The 22,812-nt window shown below is 41.5% G+C and overlaps 1 protein-coding gene across 1 annotated transcript; it reads right to left on the bottom strand.

The window, feature by feature from the left end:
• LOC8086328 (endochitinase A) lies at positions 21,189-22,603 on the bottom strand. The gene is made up of 2 exons (XM_002455548.2): positions 22,123-22,603; positions 21,189-21,633 (listed from the first exon to the last, which is right to left on the bottom strand). Exons 1-2 carry the CDS (start codon positions 22,556-22,558, stop codon positions 21,230-21,232), a joined length of 840 nt encoding a protein of 279 aa, XP_002455593.1. The 5' UTR covers positions 22,559-22,603; the 3' UTR covers positions 21,189-21,229.

Raw genomic sequence — 22,812 nt, 5'->3', positions numbered from 1 at the left:
GGGAGGGCCGGACGGGTCCTAGCCTCAGTGGTAGGGTCGAAGATCCTAGATCTCTGACGCCCCCGCCGTGTGCCCCCCGCAGGGTATCCCGAACTGCTCCCACGCACTGACTGAGGTAGGATCAGCTCGGGACTAGGCTCGACATCACCACGTGGCGGGAGGAGGATCATGTCATAGCCGGAACCGAGGGACATGAACTCCAAACTCCCAAACGTCATGATGGTGCCGCGGCGGAGCGGGTGAAATCCGTCTGCCATCCAAGCCTTCCCAGTAGGGACAGGCGAGCGTCACGCAGAAGGCCCCTACCTGGCACGCCAACTGTCGGCGTCTAGACTCGTGGTCTAGGCACTAACAAGTATAAGTCTGCGTGACTGTCCAAACTTGGATGGCGATGCAAGTGAGACACAGAGGGTTTATACTGGTTCGGGCCAAGAATGCCCTACGTCCAGTGCGATCGGGGGTTCTGTATAACCTTGCACCTAAAGGTGCTTGTAGTAGGGGGTACAAGCGGGTTGCGAGAGAGGGCTGAGTCCCAGGTCTCGGCTTTGTGGTGGACAGAGTGCTGGTTGTTGCTCTGGTGAAGAGTGTGTTAGGCGTGTGTGTGTGTGAAGACCTGATCCTAGCTATGAGCCCTGGCCCCCCTTTTATAACCTCAAGGGGAGACAGGGATTTACATGGGTAAATTTCCCTGAGTGGAAGAGTTACAGTCCCGACCCTGTTGAAGCCTGTACGTCTTGTCCTTGAGGGATGGTCACTCCTGTGGAGGTTTACCGAGCCCTGTAGGAGTCGTGGGGGTCGGATCGCCGGTGCTGCTGCATGTCGCGTCAACAGCGGGAAGAGACGTCAAATAGTGGTGCTGATTAACCTCCCCCATTCCCTTTCTACTGTGAGGCTGTACGCCACAGTGAAAGAGGTAAGAGCACACACTGAAAAAGGTGATGCTGCAGTGCCCAGGGTGGTTGGAACAGTTGTCGCCCTGCCCTGCTGCGGTATGGGAGACATCGCGTCTGTCATGTCGTGGGTACGGGCGCCGTGTGGTGGAAGTCTCGCTACCTAGGTGGAGTGGGGTCTGGTGCCCGAGCCTAGAAGGGGTCGGGCGAGACGGAACTTGTCGTCCGAGGCCCTGAGGGGTCGGGCGAGTCGGAACTTGCGTCCGAGGCCCTGAGGGGTCGGGCGAGTCGGAACTTGTCGTCCGAGGTCCTGGGGAGTCGGGCGAGTCGGAACTTGCGTCCGAGGCCCTGAGGGGTCGGGCGAGTCGGAACTTGTCGTCCGAGGTCCTGGGGGGTCGGGCGAGTTGAATGAACTGGGGCCCGTACCCCGATGATTGTGGTTAGTATGTTTTTTGCGTTTTGTATTGCTCTGATTTGGGTATCCCTTTTTATGGTACCCAACACCATTGATGTTGCTCTTCTCGATCCTCCTTACGGTCTTGGTGACTCTTATGTATGGGATGTCTAGAGAGATTCATAGGATTATCGGGAGGTTCAAGAGAAAGAGCATAGTAGAAACTATTAAGCTCAAGGATGGGATGGATAGCCGAATCATGGGATTGAAATATTTGGAAATTGGCTACTGAAACTTCCTTTCCTCGTCTGAGAGATGATTCCTTCTCTATCTCTAAGATTTTTCTATGAAGACTAGTGCCAGAAGGATGTCCACAAATGAAGACATACCTTCCTTTACTAATAGATAAAGAAAGAAAGACTCTACCAAGGGTTATATAATTAAGACCAATGTGAAAATATCGAGAAAAAACATGGTCTTGTAGGGCTAGGTCTAAACCATAATTTATAGAAAGATTAATAGATTCCCTAGGTGTAGCTAAAAGTGCATTATCTTCTTGATTAAAAGATAGGACCTCAGCTATAGAAAAGGGTTGGTTTTGACCTATTGCAATCAACTCCAGACACAGATCATAATTAGGGGCAGGACTTGTTGACTCCCATGGTCTATGGCTGGTCTCCGAAGGTGCAAAGAATTCAATAATAGGTATGGAATTTAAGTTACCCATAAAGATAAAAATAAAAAGATAAAAGAATAAAAGAATAAAGGTATAATACAAGATAATAGCAAGATTCAAAGTTATCTCAGCAAACCGTCTTTCTCCCCGGCAACGGCGCTAGAAATGCTTGTTGATATTTGGTAACGCAATTAGAAAATGATCCGCAAGCGCACGGATATCGGTGAGCATTTCACCCGGGAGGTTTTCCAGAGTATCGTATTTATATTTTTACCACTAGGAGAAAGGGTGCATCTGACTAACCAAATCTATTGCTACTATCCCTTTAGGCTACAAAGAATGTTTCTCGATGTGAGCGATGTATAGAGAAGACTGCAACCGTAGTCTCGTTCTAACCTTGGTAAGGATGATCTACTATTCTATTGGGGAAGCTTACGGAATCTAGACACCACAAAGGATGTTTGACCCGCACCTATAAACCCTACCCATCCTGCTAACAAGATATGGGATACAAAGGTAACTCAGAAATATCACGTTCCTCGCTACTACCACGGTCTAGCTAGTAAAGGGATATCTATGAGTACCCTAGCCTAAACACCACGTTTACGCTAGCTGTGATTACTCTAATACTCAACCGGAAGAGGATTAAAGTAAACTCATAAACCAAAGAACAATAAAATAAGAACTTACTAGAATTAGAAGTCGAATTACTGAAGAATCTTAGAAGCAAGCCTCGGGTTAGAAGACTTGATCCCGCAGGTACAACTCGGAGTAGACACCGACAGGCCGGCCTTCCTCCGATCTACACCTCCACTCTATCTCTCTCAATCTAGTAGAAACTAGAAGATCTATTTCTACTCACATTGGTTGCTAAGCCTAAAAAGAAATATTATTTAGAGAAGAGGTTTTCCTTCGAGGGCACCCCTCAATCTCTATGATAACTTCTTGTCTTCTCCAGGGGCCAGGGGGTCTCCTTATATAGTCCTCCTCCTCTATGCGTTTTTGGGTCGGTAGGCGATGTGGTACTACGTTATCCTTGATCCTTTAGGTCGGTGGAACATCGTGTGCGAAGAGAGTCCCGAACGGAGTCTAGGACAGGGCGGGCGCCTAGGGAAAGAGGGCGGGCGCCCTGGGCCTGGCCCCTTTCGGCCTCTACTTTCTTCCCGTGGCTTCTGGAGTCTTCTAGATGGTTGAAAATTGCGCGGTGCGTTGATATCTCTATGTAATCCCGACATGTGGGCCTTTCTTCCTTATTTCCTGATAACCCCCTGCAGAAATAGACAAACACCAAAACTTGTGGAATTCTGTCAGATAAAACCCTAAGTCTGGGTGTTGGTTGCATTTGGATCCTTTTCTTTATTTATTTGATGATTATATTTGGTACTTAAGGACTGTCAACAGTGATCTCCTCTACAACCTCGACCGTCTTATATCTTGTACTGCTTTGGGTTAAGTTAGACCGTAGTTAGAGTCACATGTTTCCTTATGGATACGATATTAAAACCTCCGGGTGAAAGCTACAATGGTATCTGTGTGCTTGCAGATTTGTCTATGTATGTTATTTTATACCAACAAGTTTCCTAGCGTTGTTGCTAGGAAAATAGTTTTTGAGTTGACTTTGAACCTAGCTTAGAATGTTCCTTCTATATTTTAAGAAAAATTTAATCCTTTCTATCAAATGTTATGCTCATTCTTTTGATCCTACCACCCATGATAAGATTGAACAAAGCATATAAATATCAACTTCATCTTGTTTAAAATACCTAAGGTTAGAGGCAAATAAATAGAAAGATTTGGTTCTATTAGCATTTTTTCACCAATGGAGCCCATGCACTTAATCTCTACCTTGTCTTTGCAAGCAAGGTACACTTAGAGCAAATTATAGGGGATCTTTCCCTAAATCCTACAAGTGAAGAGCATAGGTGGCACCACTACCTCAAGCGTCACCACTTGAGGCATCAAAGGAATGAACATAACAAGAAGTCTGGTTCGGCGGAATCAAATCACTAAACCCTCACCGAGAGATAAAATCAATAGTTATCTCCATATTTACTTTTAGCATTGCATGAATTAATTAGCATGTTTACTTTTCTGCATTAGCATTGCATAAAAATTCTTTTTTTGCTTTACCACTTCATTGCATTATCTAGACCCTATATGAATATTCATCGTGGCAGCATAAAAATAAAAATACATACTCATATATTTATATGTTTGTTATAAGTTTTCCACATATAAAACAAAAATCCAAAAATAAAGAGAGAAATCCAGTTGAAATTAAGCTTACAAAGAAATATCTCATAGGCTCTAGGCATTGAGGCTTAATTCACCACTAACGCTTAATCTGCTCCATAAGTTTTGTTGTCTATTTAAGTTTAGCAGGATTTGAAGAAGAGAAAAGTCTTCGATAATGAGGATTTCTTCATCCATTCGTGAGCAATGTTGCAATCATCATCAACATCTTGAAGCTCATGAGGAGTGAAGTATATCTACGTTGTCATGGATTCAAGATGAATGACTAAGTCAACATCCAGCTTGGGGGAGAGCATCCCCTATGTATCTAGATAAGTACTCAATTTCTTTTTTGTGATTTATCTTTATTAGTTATAAGAAATAAAAGGAGGTATAACAAAGAAAATCAAATAAAAAATTTTGCTTGTTTAAATTTATAATATTAGCTAGATAATAATTTTTAAAGATGTGCTAGTAATAATAAGAACAAGAGAGAGTGTACTAGCTACTTTACTGCCTTAGAATGAGAAGAATCTAAAAGATAGTCTTTATGATGGAAATGATGAATAGTTGCTCTGCTGTAATTTCTTTCAAGTAATGTTTCCAACCTTGAGTTCTCTTGAGTTTTGGATAAAACTGTTTTGACATAAAGATGTACTCTGAGATTGAAAGTTGTGGGTTGCATATGCTTGATCTAAGTCTAGGTAATTGACTGGTATGATATGAGAAGGTCTAAGTTGTTGTTCTAAGTGATACTAGAATTTTGAAGATTTATCTCTTGAAAATCTTAAAAATTACATGATGAGTTCTTGTATGATAGAGCTTTAAATTCCTACCACAGCCATACAAGCTAGGCTAGCAAACTTCCACTTATATTTTTGCTGCTTATATTTGCATTGAGTGTTATTAAGCTTTGTTGACCCTTAGAGACTTGTCATATTTTTAAAATCAAGATCACATACACTCCACCAAAATATGTTTCTTCTACACTGGAAGTACACAACAACATACCATTTCGTTTAGATCCACTAGAAAATGGTTTTCTCTTACACTGGGAGAGAGCACCAAAAACATGCCTTATAGGAATTTTCCACCTACCCATGCATTCCATAGCCACAATTATGAATGCTCCAAGTTCCCATGCATTCCATAGCCACAATTATGAATGCTCCAAGTTCTTATTGTTTATTATCTCTTAGCTGTTTTATTATAGACAAGAAGTTTGGGCTGTGTAAAAAATGAAACAAAAAGTATTGAAAAATAGGAGAGAGTAAAACATGATCGAGTGTCCTACCAAAACAATGGGTACTTAGATGCCCACCTCTCTAAAAATGAGAATAAAGGTAGCCCAAGCCTTCTCCTGTCTAAGTTTTTCAAATTTCCAAAAAGAGAGATATTTTTTCCTCAAAGGAGTAAAAGTAGAATTAGGATTCAGCACTACCATATATTTAACCACTCCTCATATCCATACATATGCACATCTTGATTTGATTGTATGCCTTGTCTCTCTGGATCCATTGTTTGACTTTACAATTTATGCTTGCAAGTATGTATACATTGTCTCCATACCTATGAGCTCCATATAAAGCATTAGATGTAGGATAAGAGAAGGCATATCTTAATTTGCCTTGGAGAGGATCTAGAAATACCACATATACTAAGAGATTTGAGAGAGTCATAAAATAGGATACTTTGAGTTTTATTTTAAAAATCTTGCCAAACTCTAGAATAATAGTTGAACAAAGAGCTTGAGACATCGTGCTTGACTTGATAGTTCTATCTTTCAATTGCTCAAGACCCAAGTAAAGGCTAAGAAGAACCATGGTTGAAGGTAATATGGGTAAGTTTGAAAGTCAGAGTGGTTTCTTCTAATCTAGAGGAGAATTTTTGTTTAAACGCATGTGTACTTTTGAGGTGTGAAAGCATTGTAGCAACTCCTGATCCATCATAATAGTTTGCTAAGAGACTAGCAAAGGATAAGCTTGAGAGAACTTGTTGATGGTCCTTAATGTCAATATATTATAAACCGTCAACTATTGCATAAACTAATATGAAATGAACCAAGCAAAAGTATCTGAAATGATGAATTGGGGTGCACCATTGCGAAGAGATCATCGAGATGATTGAAACGGATATACCACTTGTTATATCACAGTTCAGAACAAGGAGATATCGACTTGGGAAGACTCTAGAACACACTAGAACCATCATCAACATAAATGATTAAACTGACATAATTCCACAAGTTTTGGTGAATCTATGTTTTGCAAGGACTAAATAGCATAAAGCAGGAATTGGAACAGAATAATCCATGCACAACATGACTTGTTTCGCAAACTAATTAGAAATTGGCACTAGAGAGACCTAGAAGGATCTAGAAGACATCAGAGCAAAGTGGGAACCGAGAGGCCATCAGGTGGGGCTGACCAGCCCTACATGTAGTCTGATCGGCTTCCCCTTGTGCTACCTCACAACCGCCTTCCAGAATGTGCCTCCACCGCCTCCTAGGACTACATCTCCATTGTTGTTCAAAGTCGGTTTGATCCAAGGGCCATGGATCATGCCCCTGAAACCCTAATTCATTATCTCCAGTCAGGATCAATAGAGAAGGATCCCTTGAATGGATCTACCTCTTAGACTAGACACAAGGGAAGATTAGTCCTCCTTAGGATATAGTCTTTAGAAATAGAGAGATGTAGAGAGATCGAGAGTTTGGAGGGGCATGTTGGTGCTCCTTCTATGGCTTGTACCTTAGCGGAAGTCAACCTATGTCTCAGATTTCTATGGTAATTGACTTCTTATTTAAGTAAGTGTTGACACTCGCTAACACCACTTGAATACTAGGTTGTCATCCCCAGCATGGCACTAGAGTGTACTATGGTATTTATACGCACACAGATAATCCGCAAGCGCACAGATACCGTTGAAGCTTTTACCCGGTTAAAGGTTTTATCGTATCCACAGGGAAACGGGAGAACTGATCTACGCTCTAACTTAACCAAGATAAGTAAATAGGTGTGAATAGGAAAGATGGTAGAATCGAATAAGAACAATATTAAAGGTAAGATAACAGTGAGTGATAATATGGGAATAGAGAGTAGAGCAATTCTAGTATATGGACGATGGTAGCAGAATAGAGAGGATAACTATGGTTTCTCTACTTCAAAGGGGTATGTCTATGTCTGGGACGAACCACGTGATAAGAGTACACCACAAAGGATGCTTATCCATAGGCCGATAAACCCTACCCGTCCTGCTAACGAGAGGTGGACTACGGGGGACCAACGTAACTGTCACCTACGCGGCCTACCACACGATCCAGCTAGTCAGGGGATATCCACAAGTAATCTAGGTCTAAGCACCACGCTTACACCTATACTACAACTCTAACCTATAGGGTCCTATAGATTAGAAGTACTCAAAAGAGTTGTGAACCAGAACATACATGATTAGTAATTGCATAATGAATTAGAAGTAGATTACCAGAGTCATCCCATGAGCAAGCTTGGTTAGAGCTTGATCATGGCGAAGTACAACCGGAGGAAGAACCGACAGGCCGGCCTCTCCTCTAATCCTCCTTCGCTCTCCATCTCGCTACTATCTAGATCTACTCTAGTTTAGAGAAGAGAGGAGAGCTCTCATCTCTAAACCCTAGCTTTTGCTCTGTCTATGAATAATGAATAATGATCAAGGGGTGCCTCCTCCAGGGGCCAGGGGGTCTGGTTTTATAGTCCCCTCAAGTGAACCTGGGCCGTCAGATCAAACCGACAATGATTGAACGGTTATTCTTGATCCTTTAGGTCAGTGGAGCATAATCCGCGAGATTGAGCGTGATTGGCCGAAAAAGGTGGGCGGGCGCCCTAAGGACTTGGGCGGGCGCCCTGTCCCTGACTCCGTTCGGTCTCCGCTTCCTTCCCGTGGCTTCTGGAGTCTTCTAGATGTAAGATAATTGCACGGCACGTTGATATCTCTATGTAATCCCGACGTGTGGGCCTTTCTTCCTTATTTCCTGATAACCCCCTGCAGAAATAGACAAACACCAAAACTCGTGGAATTCTGTCAGATAAAACCCTAAGTCTCGATGTTGATTTCATTTGGATCCTTTTCTTTGTTTATTTGATAGTTAAATTTGATACTTAAGGACCGTCAACAAACTCCCCCAAGCTTACCTCTTGCTCGTCCCTGAGCAAGGAGACTCAGCTATGGATCATAAGTTGTTGCAGTATCTTTAAAAATTGACGATACACATGCTTTTAAATGAGGTCTCATCTCTGAGTTAGAGTAAACTGTCAAGACTTAAAACTTACTTACTTTACCTTTCACCATGGGACTTGTAACCGTCACTTCTGTCTTGAGTGGTTAAAAGATAGAACAGTCCAGTCAAGTGCCATGTCTCTTATTCTTGATCAGCTATAGCTCTGGAGTTTTTGCAGATTTTCAAATAAAACTCAGAGATTCCTTGTATGACTCTATAAATCTCTCTTTTGTGGTATTTCTGGATCCTTACCAAGGCAGTGATGGTATATGCCTTCTCTCAAGATATGTGGTATTTGTGGTATAAGGCATAGTGACATTGTCTCCTCTCTCACCCTACTCTAATAAGGCTTTAATATCTGGAGCTCATAGGTGGGAGATAAAGTATACATACTTACAAAACATTTATTGTATAGTCAAACCATGGATCCAAAGAAACAAATCAATAAGCCAAATCAAGATGTGCATGTGTGGTGAATGAATGGTGTATAGTGATGATGGTGATAACAATGGCGAAAGTCTAATTCTACTTTTGCTCTTATGAGGGGATACATACCTTCCTTGCTTTTTGAAACTTTATGAGGAGAATGAGATGCTCTTCTTTTTCTTTTCTCTTAGATGGATATCCTGTACCCCTAATTCTACTGTCGGACACTTGTCCATTTTTACCTCTCGTCTCACTCTTTTTCTTTTCTTTCGAGGTTCCGGGCACTTGCCCCTTTTTATTTCCTCGTTTATTATTATTATTTTTCTTTTCTTCTCTTTTCTCTTTTTTTTTCCTTTTTTTTTAGAGCACTCATCTCCTGAAATAATGTAGCAAGTGGTAGTAACCAAAATAACTGGAGCATTTATTTCACAGGGAATAACAGGGATAAGAAAATGTTTTTGGCTATTCTCTCCGGATTAGGAGTAGAATGATTTTGGGTGAAACTGGAGATGGAAATGGATGGATATATGTGGATTGTACTTCCGGAGTAGAAGTAGCATATATGAGTGAACGTGCAAGTGAATCTTGATTTAACCACATGACAAGCTCCTAAGGGTCTACACAGCTTGACTACACTCAATGCTCATAAGCAGTAAATAATAAATGTGTGGCTCAAAATCTAGCAAGCATGTATATATGGCTGTGGTAGGAATTTAAACTTTCATCATACAGGAACTCATCATGCAATATTTTAAAGATTTTTCAAAGATAAAATTCTCCAGAATTCTAGCATCTCTAGGAACAGATAAACAGCAGCTCAACCTTCCCATATCATATCCGTTAACAACTTAGATTTCAGATCAAGTTTTCATCCCACAAGTTTAGATCTAGAGCAAGCTTTAAATTATAACAGTTATGTCTAAACTTGAGAGAGAACTTCAAATTTGCAAATTAGGCAGAGCAACTATTCATCATATCCATGCTAGAGTTTTATTATTAAGATTCATAACAAACTTTATTTATTTATTTATTTATTTATTTATTTAGCAAACTAAGAAAAGATATATATATAAGCATAAAATCTTTATTTGGTTTTTTCATAGTTTATGTATTTTAATATTCTAATATAATATAAGTATAAAGATAGGTAGAAATACTTAGCGAGATAAATGGGGGTGCTCTCCCCCAAGCTGAATTTTGACGTAATTTCTCTTGATGTAGCTAGCAGGTAGCAGAGGTGTATTTGAAAGTCAGCAGTATTCCGACAGCGATTAGAATGTCCTCCGTCTGCTAGTCTTCTTGATTCTTAAATTCTATGGAGCTCAAATAGACAACAAAGCTTATGGAACTAATTAAGTGTTAGCATAAATATCTAGCCTTCATCATGTTGAGCTTCCTCAATAAATATTACTCTCTGTTTTTATATTTTTATTTTATAAAGTAGAAAAGAAATATTTATTTTATTTTTATGCCACCACAGTGAAGGTACTTATGGGTTTTATGCCACTCGTATACTCACATGGGGCTTAGTATTTTTTAACATTTTTATTTTCTTTTCAAGATAGCATGATTAACTAATAATCTATTTAAGGAAAGTAAATAATTAAAGGAAAAAGAGAATGCAGAAAGTATAAATATGGATAACTACCAATCTTACCTTTCGGCGAGGGTTCAATGTTTTAAGTCTTCTTGACAAGACTTCTTACCGTGTTCATTCTTCAGGTGCGTCATTTGATTCAGGTGCGGACCTTGACGTCTGCACCTTTTAATACGGTGTCACCCATGTTCTTTATTTGCCCAGCAGTTCGAAGTGCGGTGTTGGCAGTATCCTGCTCAGTGTGTTTGTGCTCGTAGTATACCTGCTCATAGAGACAAGGCAGAGATCAAGTGCATGGGCCCTGTTGGTGGAAAACACCAACAAAACCAAAAGTGTATTTGTTCTTCTCTAACCTTAAGCATAGTGAGCAAGACAAGTTGATGGATGATAAGTTCATGAGTGTAGCACTTATAACATTTGTCAGATCAGATCGCTCAACCTTATGGAAAGATAATCTATCTATGTATATGTCTTTTTCTTTATATCTCTATGATTGAATGTGTAACATTTTAGCTCATATGATTAGGAGTGTGGGATCATGGAGGTAGTACTAAGAACAAGGATTAAAGGACTAAACATGTTGAATCAGTTGGGTTGGTTAATCTAGAGTTGTAAATCATACACGTTTGTCTCTTTTATTTATATGAACGCCAGAACCAAGGAGAAGCTTATAAAAGTGATAGTCAAGTACCTTAAGATGTTACCTTGCTCGAAGAGTGATGGTACAGTATCATCTTGTGGAAGCTTTCCTTTCTTAGCGGTTGTGCATCGTGTTTGTGGCACCCTCCATGGATCATCTCTCTATGATGAGTGAGTTATGTCCTTCTTGTGCAAATTGTTAAACTTCATGTGTCACTCTCTTCGTCTCAGATGTGAGTTTATCTCAGGACTTCCCAAATCGATATTGAAAGTTTTTCTGCAGGGGTTAGTCCGACAAAATATACCAATATCTACTCAAGCAGTTTTTTTTAGTTCAATAACCAAACTAGACTCCATGTCTAATCAGATTAAGGAAGGCTATTTAACCTAAGCACCATGCTTAATTTAAATGTCAATGAAAGTATGGCGAGTACTTCCAAACCAACACTTGCTAGTAAATAGACAAAGGTAGCATGACAGCGTTTATAGAGATCTACTCAAGTGGAGATGAAGTAGTGTGATTAGTATTTAACAAATTGAGCATGTCTCAAAGGTAGGGACAACCAGCATAGCAACATGGCAAAGGATGTTTTTATGTAAAGTACTCCCCCAAGCTTGAATTTTGCAAAATTCAAGTTTGGATGAATTTAATTCAATGTTGTATGATGATTGGTTGGACATACCTTGTGCTTGTCATTCATCCGATCTTCTTGCTCCAATCTTAGAAAGGTTAGTGACAAGAATACCCGAAGGAATATTTTTTTTTACAATTATCCTTATATGCTCAATACACAAGGTAATGTTGCAAATAATTAAAGGCTCATGTTATGATCTGATCAATGCTTATTTTAAGACACTAAGCTTGTCCTTGGGAAACCATCAGTTTATGTTGGCGAAGTGGTTTCCCCTCCGACACCAACCTATATCTAGATCAACTCAACGAGATCTGCAATATTTATTATAGACATATGCATCGACAACTGCCCTTTTTAAGTTTTTATAAATAGAAAGGAAGAGGGGGTTGGAGATCTCAAGTGTGGTGATGTCGGAGAGACCAATAGATTGGGAAGATGTTGCATATGAGCATGGAGTAAACGAAGTGGCTATGAAATAAATTCCATGCTCATTAATGTTATCTTCGTCTCTAATCTGAATGTTCAGAGTTTCTCCTGGATCGGTCTCACCTATGTCCTCTTCTGTAGTTGGATGAATCTCATCTTCAAAGGGAGTCAAGAACTCACCATTTGAAATTGAGCCAAAGTCAGAACCCATTAAGGCTTCTTCCTTATCCATCCATTCTACACATTCTAGCCATTTAGAACTTGTGATCAAAATAGGGGAGGTGTTAGAATTTTCTATATGGCTTAGCTCTCCTTCTATGGCATTACTTGACATGCCATCCTTATGGTCTTCATGACTCCTATGGTTTGGTCGTCTTGGTGAATTGCTAGGATCAACATGAGACTGAAAAGAAGAGGGATAAGAGGGATCTCTAAGGTCAAGGATGGATTTAGAACTTGTGAACATGGAAGGGGAGTAGATAGAATTGTCTATATAGCTTAGCTCTCCTTCACTTGATATGTCATCCTCGACTTCTTCATGATAGGAACCAGGACATTCTCTAAGAGAAACATTATTGCAATGATTTGAATTATCCCTGCTTGAAGGTCTCTTATAGAACCAGAAGTCTAAACCATCAGCATCTAAAAGATTTAAGGTCGGAATTCCTTCCTCCCTTGGAGAATTTTGGGGTATTGATGGTTTAGGATCGATAGCTAAAGTTTGGGATTGAAGTGGTTGTGATCTGGCTATCGAAACTTCTTCTTCTTGTCTAGGAACTGGTTTTTTCTCTTTCTCAGGGATATAAAAGCTAGGAGACTTTCCGCTCATTAAATCAATCAAATTCCAAGCTTCACTAGCGGATAGGTGGTGGAAAGATCCTCCAGAGGCCGCATGAAGGGTTTGCTTATTTTTCCTACTAAGGCCCTCAAAAAAGTGAATTAGAAGAACTTCTTCTGGAATAGAAAGTTTTGGGCCAGTGAGAGTAAGGTTAATAAAGCGGTCCCATGATTTGCCAAGAGATTCTTCTTCCAGTTGTCTAAAAGAAAGAATCTCACGCCGAAGTTCCACCACTTTGGAGATTGGAAAATATTTAGAAAGAAAACTACTATATAACTCCTTCCAATCTCCATGAACACTCCCTACTTTGAGTTTATACCAATGTCTAGCTTTTCTCGATAAAGAGAACGGAAAGAGCTTCCATTTAAGGGTCTCATCGGACATGCCTTCTATGCGAAGGAGGTCACAGACTCGATAAAACTCTCTTAGGTGTGTGTATGGGTTTTTCTCACCTTTTCCTGAGAAAGGTTGTTTATGAATAAATTCTATGTATTTGGGGTCTATCTCAAAACTAGATGCTATGATAGGCTTTGAAGATTTTGGTGGTTTGAGATGTGTGCCCATAGGTCTATGAAATTCATAGATTGACATGTTTGAATTCATAATAGACCAGAGATCAAGGATTAGATAAGAAGAAAGAATAGCAGAGATGAGGCAAAGGATAAAAGGAAAATATTTTTTTTATTTATTTATTTTTTATAAAATGATTAAACTAGTTCGTAGTCAACTCAGCAACCGTTTCCCCGGCAACGGCACCAAAAATGCTTGTTGACACTTGCTAACACCACTTGAATACTAGGTTGTCATCCCCAGCATGGCACTAGAGTGTACCATGGTATTTATACGCACACAGATAATCCGTAAGCGCACGGATACCGTTGAAGCTTTTACCCGGTTAAAGGTTTTATCGTATCCACAGGGAAACGGGAGAACTGATCTACGCTCTAACTTAACCAAGATAAGTAAATAGGTGTGAATAGGAAAGATGGTAGAATCGAATAAGAACAATATTAAAGGTAAGATAACAGTGAGTGATAATATGGGAATAGAGAGTAGAGCAATTCTAGTATATGGACGATGGTAGCAGAATAGAGAGGATAACTATGGTTTCTCTACTTCAAAGGGGTATGTCTATGTCTGGGACGAACCACGTGATAAGAGTACACCACAAAGGATGCTTATCCATAGGCCGATAAACCCTACCCGTCCTGCTAACGAGAGGTGGACTACAGGGGACCAACGTAACTGTCACCTACGCGGCCTACCACACGATCCAGCTAGTCAGGGGATATCCACAAGTTATCTAGGTCTAAGCACCACGCTTACACCTATACTACAACTCTAACCTATAGGGTCCTATAGATTAGAAGTACTCAAAAGAGTTGTGAACCAGAACATACATGATTAGTAATTGCATAATGAATTAGAAGTAGATTACCAGAGTCATCCCATGAGCAAGCTTGATTAGAGCTTGATCATGGCAAAGTACAACCGGAGGAAGAACCGACAGGCCGGCCTCTCCTCTAATCCTCCTTCGCTCTCCATCTCGCTACTATCTAGATCTACTCTAGTTTAGAGAAGAGAGGAGAGCTCTCATATCTAAACCCTAGCTTTTGCTCTGTCTATGAATAATGAATAATGATCAAGGGGTGCCTCCTCCAGGGGCCAGGGGGTCTGGTTTTATAGTCCCCTCAAGTGAACCTGGGCCGTCGGATCAAACCGACATTGATTGAACAGTTATTCTTGATCCTTTAGGTCGGTGGAGCATAATCCGCGAGATTGAGCGTGATTGGCCGAAAAAGGTGGGCGGGCACCCTAAGGACTTGGGCGGGTGCCCTGTCCCTGACTCCGTTCGGTCTCCGCTTCCTTCCCGTGGCTTCTGGTGTCTTCTAGATGTAAGATAATTGCGCGGCACATTGATATCTCTATGTAATCCCGACGTGTGGGCCTTTCTTCCTTATTTCCTCATAACCCCCTGCAGAAATAGACAAACACCAAAACTCGTGGAATTCTGTCAGATAAAACCCTAAGTCTCAATGTTGATTTCATTTGGATCCTTTTCTTTGTTTATTTGATAGTTAAATTTGATACTTAAGGACCGTCAACAGTAAGTGTTGCAAGTATTTATTCTTCTGGTTTGCAAGTCTCTTTTTGAGTGCTTTAATCTACTGCAATAGATTAGAGCATAATTCATAGTGTGAGCATGGTTCTTAGACTATTGATTACTTGTATATGTACCCCATATTATGGATTGGTGGTAGTTTGCAAGGGTGACTCTTATAGCCTTGTTGATTCCTATATAGCTCACCTCCCATCTATTGGCCTAGCAGGATTATACAGTTGCTTAGTTGATTCATACTCTGCTTATGTTCTTCTAAGATAACTTCCACAAGTAAAATGGTATAAAGCAGCTTACCTAGATTAGAACTACAAGACCTTAGTGATCTCCTCTACAACCTCGACCGACTTAAGTCTATACTGCTTAGGGTTAAGCTAGACCATAGTTAGACTCACATGTTTCCCTGTGGCTATGATATTAAAACCTTCAAATGAAAGCTACAACGGTATCTACGCGCTAGAGTATTTATCTATGTGTATTCATTTATACCACAAGCGTTTGCAAATAGGTCTTAAAGGCGATAGATTTTTAAACCGCCTCGGTTAATGCCTCAATTATCTAAGGTGGTCATTTTTATTAATCAAGGTGGTTAGAAATACCTGCCTCCTAAAATGTAATAATCAAGGAAGGCAACGTAAAAAAATGCCTCGGTTAAAACCTATTAACCATGATGCTCGTCCAACTGCCTCTGTTAATCAATTAACCGAGATGGAAGTTTATAAGGCCCGCCTAGGAAATTTCAGCCCAACACGCTACAGTTTTATGGCCCAATATTTAGCTCTGACTACATATACTAGGATAAAAACCCTAACCTTCACCACTCCCTCAAAGGAGTCGCTCGCTCAACTCCCATGGGCCGCACAGTCTCCTTATCTCCTGACCCTACCCTCCAACTATCTCATCTTTATCACTCAATGCCACTCTCCTCTCTCTCCTCCACTACCGCACACCACCTTGACCCTAGGAGCGTGGCGAGTGGGGTGGCCCCGAAGCACGGTGAGTGAGGCATAGGTGACTTCTAGGGATCTTTGGTGGCTGCACCGTGGTAGCCTAGGAGCATAGTGCCCTCTCCCTTTCCCTCTCCAGTGGTGGACAGGACACGACAAGGTGCATGGGGAAGCCTCGTTGGTGGCGCAACGGTCTTCTCCAGCCACATCCAAGGCGTAGTGCAGCCAAATCCAAGGTGGTGTGGTGGCGGATTTTGGTGTCATGGCAGATCTACTCCCCGTGAGTTGCCCCTCCCGCACACGGTCCCCTTCGGCAGTGGTGCCCCTCCCTCAGCATGTCACCCTCCTTTCCTTCATCCCTTAGCACTACGCTCCCCCTCTCCTTCCTACCGTAGCACGGGGCGGTTAGATCCAGCAAGCGGCAGCGGTGGCGAGGGCGTGGATGGGATCGGTGGGCCCATGATAGGCTTGGTTGGCTTTTTCTTTTTCTTTTATTTTTTTATTTCATTTACTGAGGTGGGCAACAAATTGCCTCGGAAAAGGTCATATTAACTATGACCTTTCATCTGAGGCATTGAAAAACCTGCCTTGGTATCGCAATAAAAAATATTGTAGTAGTCAAGCCTAACTGAACCCTATATTAGCATAGCGCTTCCCCTACATCTCACTGTCTATTCCTCCATTGTAAGAACTGTTGATTGAGCATTTCGAACATGAAGAACACTACTACCGGACGTAGGGCTTAGACGCTTGAACTAGGACAAATCCTTGTGTTTTGGGGTTCTTTAAGCCACTAGAGGTACACACATCAACCCACATCAAACAACCCGATCATTGTTGTGGTTATGAACCCAAGACACCTAGCTTGGAAGAGCTCCACCTAAGTCCTAATATCCTAACCTGTATAATATACTTTGCAAAAACAAGTTTTTGTTGCAACAACTCTGGGCACCATACAATTCAGCATCTCTTCTTTGATTGTTTGTATGCTAAATTTCTCAGGAGAGCAGTTCACTTTGTACTAGGATTAACATCCCAAAAGATGCCCATGATCATTTTTTATATGTGCTACAAACAAGGGGGAGTTTCAAATAAATCTTTGTTGTTAATAGGATGTACAACCTTTTGCTGGACAATATGGCTTACAAGTAATGAAGTTGCTTTTAACATATGTCCACCCAAAACCTTTTTGCAAGTTATATTTAGAGAAACTGTAACACCCCAGGCGCCACAAAAGGCCTAAGATGTCACTAACATCGCTTCCCACTTTTATGAGTATAAAACTTGACAACAAAAAAACCCAACATCAAAGTAAAGTGCGGAAGCAACAACAAAGACAAAACTTATATTAAGTAAAGTTTTAACTTAAACGTTTTTATTAAATCATGAAGGATCGCCTTGAAGGTACACTAAGTTTATTACAACAAGCCAAGAGCGATATTATTTTATCTAATTATGGGTGAAACCGTGAAGATGTTCCGTTAATCCTGTAACACCCGGCCCAGACTCATACCAACAAGTTGCAACTTCTTTTTCGGAAGCCCATCTCCAAAGAACTCTAAAGTTAAGTGTGCTTGGCCTAGAGAAATTTAGGGATGGGTGACCGACCGGGAAGTACTTTCCGGGTGCGCACGAGTGAGGACAAAGTGTGCAGAAAAGACTAGTGTTGGTCTGTGGGGGCTGACTATGTCCTAGAAAAAGCTGCCAGATGTAAGCGGGTCCGGCCTCGTGGAGGCGGGACGTTACAGAATGGTATCAGAGCCGACTCTCGCGGTTTCACGGGCGCATGTGTCGCAGTTGCGCAGGCATGGTGTGCATGGCTGGTGTGGACCCAGAGTGGTCACACAGCATGGCACATGCGCTGGCACTGGATGCACGGACGTGGCCAAGAGGGGACGTTCCTGGCTTGGGTTGATCGACGTGGACGTCGATCTCTTAAGGGGCTGAGGATGTAACACCCGGCCCAGGGCTTAATAAGATTAATAGAAGACTCATACCAACAAGTTGCAACTTCTTTTTTGGAAGCCCATCTCCAAAGAACTCTAAAGTTAAGTGTGCTTGGCGTAGAGAAATTTAGGGATGGGTGACCGACCAGGAAGTACTTCCTAGGTGCGCACGAGTGAGGACAAAGTGTGCAGAAAAGACTAGTGTTGGTCTGTGGGGGCTGACTATGTCCTAGAAAAAACTGCCAGTTGTAAGCGGGTCCTGCCTCGTGGAGGCGGGACAAGCATCCAAACAAAGCACCTGAAAAAATAGAGGGATGAGAATAAATCTCAGCAAGCAAACTGTCTGAACATGTCATTCATGCTACAATTTAATTAGGCATCAAGTTAAACATAGAGGCATGCATGCCATACTAAATAAAGGTTCACGATAAAAATATTTATCCATTGAAATTTTCATAAACATGTAATAAGCATGATATACAATAATAAATCATATCCACATATGAATAAAATCTACTTTCATATAAGTAAAATAATACTCCTTATATTATATCCACTTCATGTCAACATAAAACCTCGATACAAATAAACCTCAAAGAGTACAAATGCAATGCATATGCATGTCCACTGCATCCATACCCAACAAGGTATGAAGCTGCATCATACCCCTCCTCGGGCAATGTACGATGTTGTACCGGTACAGTCACAGGTAGCAAGTGGCGACATAATCCACAAGAGCACTCCGGAATAGTCATATAACTTTCTCACCGACCTAGCTCAAGAGCACTCCAGAATAGTTATATGACTTTCTCACTGACCTGGCTTGATGCATATGCTCATAACAAGAATGCACATGATGCAATGATATGATGCAACTACAAGAGTAGTTCACACATATGTCATACACCTCCACAATCATACATATCACACTTACCTCATGAAGAAAGATAAATACTTCCCACACATGCCATATGTTTCCACAATAATAAAACATACCGCTTATTCAATAATTATGATCACAATAAACAATACTATAAAGAATAAGTTAATTCATAATAGGTAGATCATTTTGGTTCAATTAATGTTATAACAAAGTGTAGGTAGAATAAACAAGTCAGGCTGTAGCAACCACCGCTACATTTACTTGCCTCTTTATCCAAGGAGAACAAAAGCACTAACGACTTTCCAAAGTGCTACCACCTGATCACAAGTAATATTTAGTACATACACCAACATACAAGCAAGAGTAAGAACAAATACGCACTAAAAGGCTCCAAACCCAACATTCAAGCCTCTACCGTTTGTGCTACCAATCAAGACAGCGGCACTGACTCTTCTCTTTTTCATATACTTCAGAATACTCATCCAAAAACTCTCAAAATTTATCATCTTATGTAAAACTCAATTATAAACAACATGGGTATTATAAGTTTTTGCATAACAAGCCTTCAAGATGGGGTAAATATTTATGAAACCTAACTGAATATTTCTGACGTCCAAAACAGAACATCAAAGTTCAAAAATTTATAACTGGAGATATACTTATTCAACAATTACAAACTTTACCAATCTAAAAAGCTTAACAAAAATCCTAGAACATTTGTTAATAAACAAAGACCTAATTATTTCATTAACAGGGTCAAAAACTGCTTAGATCCAAAACTGTCTAGATTTTCGTCACTGGAAAACAGTCAGATTGAAAAATCGATATCTCACAAACTATAACTGCTATGACAGATTTCTTAGTGTCCAAAGAAATATATTGGAGTCTGCTGCTTGAATATAATTTTTCTATGATTTTTAGATATATAAACATAGCCCAAAACATCATACAACTTACAACTGCGCAATCTGGAAAACATAGCAGGGCCTAATTTTGAGATTAGAACCCTAACCCATCAGCTAATCCAAAGGAATTGCCAAATTCTACCATCGATTTTTCACAAAAACAAAAGGGAAAATAAGGATCTTACCCCAATGATTTTAGATGAGAAACGAAAATGGCAGTGATCCATGGGCAAAACCCTAGTTTCTCCCACCTTCTCCCTTCTCTCCTCTCTCTCTCTCCTCCCCTATTTTTCTTTCTTTTCCTGAATATGAACAGCTATGGATGGCACCTAAAGGCCTTGGGAGGGGGATATAAAAGGCCACCAGGGGGTACTGTAGTGGCGTGGTACTGTAGAGTTGTGCTACAATAACATGTTTCCTGTTTATTTTTTTCCTTAAAACTTCTGAAATTTATATCACCATGACTCAAATTCCAAACAATGCATATGAGCAGCGCAACTGAAAGCATTCGATGAGCTCTATGTATATGTTCTCTGATTGTCCATCCAAGCGACATAAAAAATTATTTTTTGCCACTCACTAGAACTCCTAATTAAGTATTTATCATTTACACTTTCTAACATACAAAATGTATTAGTATTTTGGGGTGTTACAGAAACGCACCGGCTACACCAATGGGTCCAATTACAGTGGAGTGAAGCCAATAAGCAACACCAATGAACTTTTTTGCGTCCTTTGGATGGTCTTAAAATGTTAGCTCTCAAAACAAGGCCCCTACTTTCCATTTGAGGTCTTACCCCTCTTTTAAAAACCTTTTTTTTTGGGTTGCACTCTCGAGCAAGACCCCTAAAAACATGATCCTCAAATTCTAGAGAATGACACACACACACATGACCACTTGTCATTCACTTTTCTATCTTCTCTCCAATGATGGACACAACCATGCACACTAGGGTCAGGGTCGTGTCTTGTTGTATGCACAAGGGTCGGGGTCATGTCTCGTTGTGTGCGTCATTGTCGGGGAGTCGACTTCAAGCCGAGTAGACTTCAGGGGAGGGGCACGAGGAGAGGGAGAGGGGCATGAGAAGAGGGAGGTCACCGGGATGCTAGAGTGAGTTTTTTTTTTTTTGCCCCTTGGCCCTTGAAAGTAGGATGGGGGGCTCAAGTCGTAATAGCCCTACTGAAGTTGTTCTTCGTATTGAGTTTTGAGCAGGACATTTGTGTGGTCACACAGTACTGTAATAGAGCCGATTACTTCTATTAAAAGTGGTTCAATCTGATTCTCGGAGACAAGAGATAAATCCGGTTTATTTATATTAAAATTATGTAATAGAACGGTCTAAGAAGTAGGAGATGAACAATGCATGATGTAATCCAAGATGTTCTCCTATGTTTACAAGACAGATGAACTGAGCACCTAGCTAGCAAGTGAGGTCACTCCCCGGGTCAATGCCGAAGTAGTGGCAGTACTCTAGATAGAGTCGCACGCGGTCTTCCATTTCGGCCGTGTTCTTTCCGTCGTGGCACTCGTCGCCGTTGATGGCCCTGATGGTGGCGCCGAACCCATGGGGCATGAGCTGGTGCACGTTTTCCATCCAGTACCAGAGCGCCGACTTGAACGACAACACGGGGTCCTGCGCCAATCTGTCCGGGTCCCTCAGCCCGTCGAAGCCGAGGCTCCTCCCCGCCGGCCCGTAATTGTAGTTCCACGACAGCTGCAGCGGGCCGCGCCCGTAGTACCCCTGCCCCGGGTAGCACGGCCACTGCTTCTCACTCTTCCAGTCGCAGTATTTCGCCACGTCGACCTCGTTGATGTAGCATAAATCTGTTTGTCATGGACCCAAATACACGCAGACACGCCATGCATAAGGGACTAGTTGAGCAGCCAATTAAACAAGTGTTTACATTGTATATTTCTGTTTTAAGTTGTTCTGTAAGGCTATGGCCTTGTTTACTTCCAAAAAATTTTGCAAAATAGGAATAGTAGTACTTTCGTTTGTATTTGACAAATATTGTCTAATTATAGACTAACTAGTCTCAAAAGATTCATCTCGTCAATTTCGACCAAACTGTGCAATTAATTTTTATTTTTATCTATATTTAATACTCCATGCGTATGTCTAAAGATTCGATGTGACTGGAACTCTGAATTTTTCAGGAACTAAACAATATGTATCTTTGCTATACAAAAGTCATAAATGTTTCAAGATCTTTATATCACCTCGATGTAATGATCTTAAAATCAATGAAGCTTTCCTTATCGGGAAAAAAAAACAAGCGCTTAGATGGCCCAAGAATAGAATCCACTACTTACTCCCGGTCTCGTGCGTGACATGCGCGAAGAAGGCGGCAATCTCGCGCTTGATCTCGACCTCCGAGCCGCCATGCGCGAAGCCCGGGTACGCGGCGACGGCCTCGAGGAACACGCTTCGCGTGTAGAAGCCTATGCCCTCGCACCAGCTCCCGGCTTGGGACTTGATGCCGTTGAAGGACTCGGTGACGACGCTCGCCACGGACGCGCCGCCGCGGCCTCCTCCGGATCCGGAGCCCCAGCACGGGCCCGACTTGCACCCCTCGCCGCAGTAGTCGCTGGTCTTGCCGCAGTAACCGAACTTGCTGCAGCAAAAGCCTGGCTGGCAGCCGCAGTTCTGCGCGGCCGTGGGCCTACCGGCGCAGATCAGGATTGCTAGCCCGAGAGCCAAGACCGCCGTCGGGATCATGGCAGCAGGCGGCGTTGGTGAGTTCGCCATATGGGATATTCAGACCCTTTCAGCTGCTGAGCTAGCTCTTCTATGCTGCCAGCTAGCTGGTTATATTACTCGACATTGCAATGGCATGCTGATGGTCTTTATATAGAATAGCTAGAGACCAATGCGCAATCAAGGCGTGCGTCTTGTTGATGCATGGCATGATGCGATCAACTTACCTCCAACAATCATATTTTGTAGTGTAGCTTGCACTTCGAGCATGTCAGTCAACACATGCATATAGTAGCCACGACACA

The sequence above is a fragment of the Sorghum bicolor genome, chromosome 3, assembly GCF_000003195.3.
Source record: "Sorghum bicolor cultivar BTx623 chromosome 3, Sorghum_bicolor_NCBIv3, whole genome shotgun sequence".
NCBI lineage: Eukaryota > Viridiplantae > Streptophyta > Magnoliopsida > Poales > Poaceae > Sorghum > Sorghum bicolor.
This window is presented reverse-complemented; position numbering and strand designations above follow the sequence as displayed.

Excerpts from the sequence above, each read along its gene's own strand:
- LOC8086328 (XM_002455548.2), bottom strand. The coding sequence starts at position 22,558 with ATGGCGAACTCACCAACGCCGCCTGCTGCCATGATCCCGACGGCGGTC. Across the intron at positions 21,634-22,122 it reads TGTCACGCACGAGACCGGGA|ATTTATGCTACATCAACGAG; the intron begins GTAAGTAGTGGA and ends CATGACAAACAG.